The sequence below is a fragment of the Eurytemora carolleeae genome, unplaced genomic scaffold (genome assembly GCF_000591075.1).
Source record: "Eurytemora carolleeae unplaced genomic scaffold, Eaff_2.0 scaffold1061, whole genome shotgun sequence".
Lineage (NCBI taxonomy): Eukaryota > Metazoa > Arthropoda > Copepoda > Calanoida > Temoridae > Eurytemora > Eurytemora carolleeae.
In genome coordinates, this window is record NW_019396950.1 from 111,928 (window position 1) to 118,102 (window position 6,175).

The following is a 6,175-nucleotide window of genomic DNA, read 5'->3' on the forward strand; positions in this document are numbered from 1 at the left end:
TTTTTTTTTTTTTTGGTCATTTATTTTCTTTATGAACTGTAATTATTGTTCGCTAACGATTTAAAAATTAACGGTTTCTGCCGCTCGTTAATGAAATCTTCCTTTTAATGTTAAAAAACTTGTCGTTAGTTCTTGGAACGTTGCTCAGTTCTAGTAAATACTAGGAAAGTTAATCAATAAATGTTGATTCAGTTTTCTGAAAATGTTATATTTTAATTTGTTTAAACAGTAATAAATATGAATTTGATTTTTAACTAACAGCGTTGCCAAGGTTAGCTTTTTTCCCTCTCAAAACAAAACTTAGAGCATTCCCGTGGCTTATCCGATATCCCCAATCAAAATTTGAGTCAAAACGTTCTAGGACTTTCTGAGTTATGATCGGACAAACAATTAAACAGACCCAAACAGAGGCTACAACTTTATATATATAAATAAACGTTACAAATATTTGTATTATCACATTTAAAAAATCCAATGGGTAAACGAGATTGACTCATTCTCTTTAATCTTTATACAACTCATCCATCCAATTAAAAGTTTTAAGCTCATGAAGGATTAAACATTTTATACATGCGAAGATGGTAAAGACCAGATTACAATAGTACACTTGAAACCTTCATCTGATCAATATTGTGGAAAATATCCTCGTTTTATCAGGGTTTAAAGTGCTTTTTTTCTGCAGTAGACAAGTGCATTGGGCAAGTCACTTTTGCAGTGAAACTGCAATGGAAAAAAATCAGTTCTCAAAGTTATAAACATTGATATATGATTTGTACTTGATCAGCCAAACCTTTTTAAGGGTACCGTTGTGAATCAGGCATTGTCATCTTTGAATGAAGGGACATTTGAAATTATTCTTACAGTTTCTTTAGGTTTTAATTGCTAAATATTTCAGCTGTACCAGATGTATGGGAAAGAATCCCCTGACTATGTTCATCAACTTTTAATAAAGTAAAATTTTAAACTTTTTTAATAAATTTAACGAGACTTGTTCTTTGTGGTTATACTAGTTTTAATAGTCCAACATGGCCGAATCAACAATATTGAAATTAAAAATAAAATTGTACAATATGTTTACATATATTTTACAATTTTTATTTATTGAAACGTTCGGCTTGGCTTTTCACTTTTATCAAAAAAATGATTTGTTGACAGATTGCTTTACCAACAGATTGCTTAATTACTTCATTTATATTTTATTAAAATCATGAAATATTTGCAACCTGATGTTGTAGACATTTAATATTTGAAACTATGATGTTTAATCAAATAGTCAAAGTGAAAATATCAAAAAGTTAAGGCATGTGTTAACTGTCCAGCCCTAATCTATAAAATTGTTGACTGGATGACTGATTGATTGATTACTAGACTAATTCATCAATTTATAAAATGATTAAATTATAATTTGATTGATTAATTGCCTGTACACTGTACAGGTACAACACGAGTTACATCATTCTTGAGGACAGCATATGTTTGTCTCATAGAGGTCGTTGTTCTACACCAGATATAATGGATCTAGTCAATAATCATGTAAGTTTTATTTAATGATAATTCATGCCCCTCACTCTCCATTAACCCTAAATTCCAGGGGAAGAAGACCCCTTAGAAACAAAACCTTAAGTAAACATGGAAAAAAATCGAAGAAATGTAAATTTGTTTTTTGCAATAAAGCAGCATGTTTTCTTTAAGGGCTTAAAGAAAGGAATTGAGTTTTTACCACAAACTCTGATTTTCTAGCCCCTATATCTTTGCAACCCGATGTTGTAGATCTTAGATATTTCAAACTATGAACACTGTTTGAGCAAATGGTTGTAGTTTGAAATATCAAAGGTTTAAACCATCGGGTTGCAAAGACATAGGGATTAGAAAATTTGAATTTGTGACTAAAACTCAATTCCTTTAAATTCTAGACATATATAAAATTAATGTCTATTTTACATTTTTGGAAACACCGCCAATCGCTCATTGAACGTCTTGTACCCTAGTCTTTGCAATAAAAAAATCTTGTTTTTACTATTTTTTAAATGTTAAGAAGAGTGCTTGATAAAAAAAAAAAAAAAGAGGGGGGAGGGTGCCAAAGGGCCTCCCATCCAAACCGTTAAGTGATGACCTATAAAATATGTTTTGTTTTGTTTATTTGGCAAAGTGGGCTCCATTTAATGCTTAATTTATTAAACGCCTAGATTAAGGCTGTCAAACAAATGGTCGGTGAGGTTAGTTTCTTAACAATAAAAAGTCTGGTGCAGACATACTCAGTTTAATACTGGGAACCTCCTTCATAGCCTGCCTGCTTTTAAAATATACCCAGTCAAAGGGATTGTAAGCGTAATTTTAAATGAACCTTCATGCAAAGATGGCATTGCCCGATTTTATAACAGTACCTTTGAATCCTTAATCTGATCAAAAATACTACCGTTTTTTCTATCGAATAAACGGCAAAACGGCTGAACCGCTAGGGCTCACATTTTGTGTGGAACCTCGTGTGACCCCAGAAAAGGTTTATGGGTGATTTTCAAAAATTTGCCTCTTTTGAAAATTTTAAAAATCCACTACATTTCTTTTTTTGTAAAATCCGCTAAATATGTTTGGAGTAGGTAGAAAGGGAGGGTATCAAGGGACTCCCATAAAGGAACCCTACTTTTCTCCCAGATTTATACTCTTTTGGAGTTCTGCAGCATTAATGGTTACCCATCGGAGTTGCACTGCATGTACATAAATGGGGAATTGCTGCTATTGTACTTCAAAATATGGCCTTGTCTACAGCAATCTGTTCCTCACAGCCGGCAGCATAGTGCATGGTGCACAACCAGGATTCTACTTTCTATGTTTCCATTTTCCTTGTTTCTGGCAAGAGGGAGGGGAAAGAGAAGCATAGAGAAACCCCTCCTTCTCTGCACTATTAATTTCTTTTTTTCTAAGTATGGTATACTGCCATGTTATTCCACATAGGGTTCTGCTCAGCCGCAAGAAACTAGGAGAGAGTTGTATAAGAACCTGACTGTGCTGAAGTTCCGAGGCAACTGAGAATAGAAATATAAAGAAAGTTTTACATAGATTAACACTTCAATCAACTACACGGATAGAATTTAGAAGAGTTAAGAACATATTGACCAAAAAGTTTGAGGCTAAGTATTGTATGAGGGGGGATGGTATAAAGTGAGTGTTTTAGAAGAAGAGATGGTGGGGTGGGTGGGGGAGGGGGGCAAGTAGGTATATAAAGAAAAAGGTGCTTTTGAGTGTTGTGACTGTGTGTTAGAAGCAAGAATCAAAAATGAAGGTTAACATCTTAAAACTATTTCTATTAAAAATAGCAAATTATTATTTTATTATCTTAGAAAACAATTGGCTCAAAATGAAGTGCGAAGAGTTGATGTTTTAAAGAATTATTATATATTGGAAAACATTGTAAATTACTTAAATTAAGATGGATAAAGTGGAAACCAGGATCAGTGTTGAATAACGCAAACTATTAAAAATCATTTAGAGCAAGAACTCTAAAACAAGTTCATATTGTATTATTACAAAATATGTAAATACGTATCAAATTAAGTAATATAACTTAAATATAAAAACGGTTAACTATAGATCCCCTGTATAATAATAACAATAATAATAATGATACTCCTAGATCCCCTGTATAATAATAAAATGATACTTCTAGAACCCTGTATAATAATAACAATAATAATAATGATACTCCTAGATCCCCTGTATAATAATAACAATAATAATAATGATACTCCTAGATCCCCTGTATAATAATAACAATAATAATAATGATACTCCTAGATCCCCTGTATAATAATAACAATAATAATAATGATACTCCTAGATCCCCTGTATAATAATAACAATAATAATAATTATACTCCTAGATCCCCTGTATAATAATAACAATAATAATAATGATACTCCTAGATCCCTGAAGATGGTATTCAGGATCCCCCGTATCTCGAGGAAAGTGATTACCCAAGATTTTGTGACGAGGTAATAAATTTTGAGAAATACTTTTTTAAACAAAATTTACCCCTCCCCCTTTAACTTACTCAAAAACCATAATCATTGGGACTGTAAGCTCAATTTTAATTGGCCCTACTTGCAAAGATGCCAATACCCGATTCAAAGCAGCAAACGTAAAATTTTAATGTGGTCAATATTGGAGAAGATACTATCTTTTTCTGGGAAGAAACGTTTTTAATTCTGAAAATTCCTTTATTTTTATAGCACACCACCAGTTGAAAATAATCAGTATTCATATTTATAAACGTTGATATCTTTGTCAGTAGTTTGCAGGGATGGTCCCATAAACTTCTGTTACAGTCCCTTTAAGTCATGTAATTGTAATTACAAGCTTTGTTATTACAAATGTAGAACGTATCGTAAAATTGAATGATTTTGAAAAAAGTGTAAGAGATCATTTTTTTAGTTTACAAGTTAAGAATTATTAATGCAAATTTTTTATCGACATTAATTTTTTTTTTGAAAAGTACTTTCTTGACTTCAAACATTTTCAAAATCAAATTTTTTTTTGAACAAGTTTTTTTTTTAATTTATACTTTTTAAACTTATACTTTTTTAGGTTCGTTATGACAGCCCTGAGTATAGAAAACTGTTTAAACCTGTTTTTGAGAACAAAACATTCAGAATTTACAAATTGCACAGATAATAATAAACAAATTTAGTTTTTAGGATTGCTAAAGAGTGTTATTTAATAATTATCAAGCTAAATAAAAGATCAACTAAGCCATTTTTATTTAATTAAAAGAAGAAAAAAACATGTGGCAGTATTAAAGGGAGTGACCGGCTATGTAAGGTAGTTGAACTGAGTATGCAGTATCAAATGAATCCGAAAGAAGTTTTCCAAAACACTGCATACTTAGTTCAACTACCTTACATAGCCGGTCACTCCCTTTAACTAGTACTAACTGTTTAAAAATATATTCATTAACTGCCAAGAAAGTTTTATGGAAAACAGTTATCGGAAAGAAAGTCCTAAAAATGTCGCTCGCAAAAAAGGTCACCATTAAAAAGTTCCAGGAATCCAAAACCAAGGACTTTCTTCTAGTGACATTTAGACAATTGGGACTTTCTTCCAGGGACATTTAGGAAATTGGGACTTTCTTCCAGTGATATTTAGGAAATTGGGACTAATTTCTCCAAGTTTTTATTGCAGATCAGGGGCTCCACACTACATTACATTTTTCCAGCATTGTTTCCTGTACCTTTTTTACAAATTTCGAATAATATAAGTACATGAAAAATACATAGACGCGCGTTAATTATTGGAAATCATTTTCTATAAAAATGTCTCTATTGAGTTATTGTACGGTTCAAAGAGATTTCTGTTATTTGAATTAATGATACCGAGCTAGAAAGTATTAAAACCGGCCAAGCAAAAAAATACCTAAGCAGCAAAATAATCGCCTAAACCTCTAGTTGTGTAATCATTGCAACCTGATATTGTAGACATTTGATATTTCAAAATATGATTTTAGATACAAGGTGTCATGACAGTTGGTGAATGGTTTTGAATGTTTTTTTCCATATATTATATTAGATATTGAAGATTTATTGCATTTTATTTCGTTAACAAACTCTTTTACTCTAATATATCTTAATTTGAAATCAATTTTACTATAAAATGCCATGTTATATATCTTACTATATTCTCTTTTACATCCAACAACATAACCATTTATGGAAGAAGACATTTAACTATTCACCAACTGTCAAGTTTCGTGGGGCACCCTGTATATCTTTATTCAAAGCTTGAAAAATCTAATGTCTACGATACTAGACTGCAAAGATGTGTGATTAGAAAGTTTGAAGCAAGTAATCAGCTAGTTCCTCTGTCCCAGTAAAACTAAAGAACCTCTAGGTCCTAGCTAAATTAGGCTAGATCGTTATGTCCTCTTCGCCATACCGGAGTGTTAAAGCCGAAATTGAATTTACTTCTGTACTAGCTACGTCCACACAGCACATTAAATAATAAGAGTTGCGGCAATTATTCTTTTTACTCCGTGCACATGTATGGGGTGGCACTGACAGTGTTTTATATAGAGGACCAGTAATTTAAACAATTCAGAATGACAAGACACTGATCAGTTAAAATTTGTTTTCTACACATTGACCCCAAGAAATAAAACATATTCATGAAATACAAGGGGTTGTA

The 6,175-nt window shown here is 31.7% G+C and overlaps 1 protein-coding gene across 1 annotated transcript in view; it reads left to right on the plus strand.

Annotated features, from left to right (window-relative positions):
- Positions 1-4,742, plus strand: part of LOC111710429 (probable C-mannosyltransferase DPY19L3) — a 13,093-nt gene extending 8,351 nt beyond the window's left edge. The window contains exons 8-11 of the mRNA XM_023484517.1: positions 896-951; positions 1,437-1,533; positions 3,922-3,990; positions 4,583-4,742. Of these exons, the coding sequence (XP_023340285.1) occupies positions 896-951; positions 1,437-1,533; positions 3,922-3,990; positions 4,583-4,669 (309 nt within the window). The 3' untranslated portion in view covers positions 4,670-4,742. The remainder of the gene's footprint in view (positions 1-895; positions 952-1,436; positions 1,534-3,921; positions 3,991-4,582) is intronic.
- Positions 4,743-6,175: the final 1,433 nt, after the last annotated feature.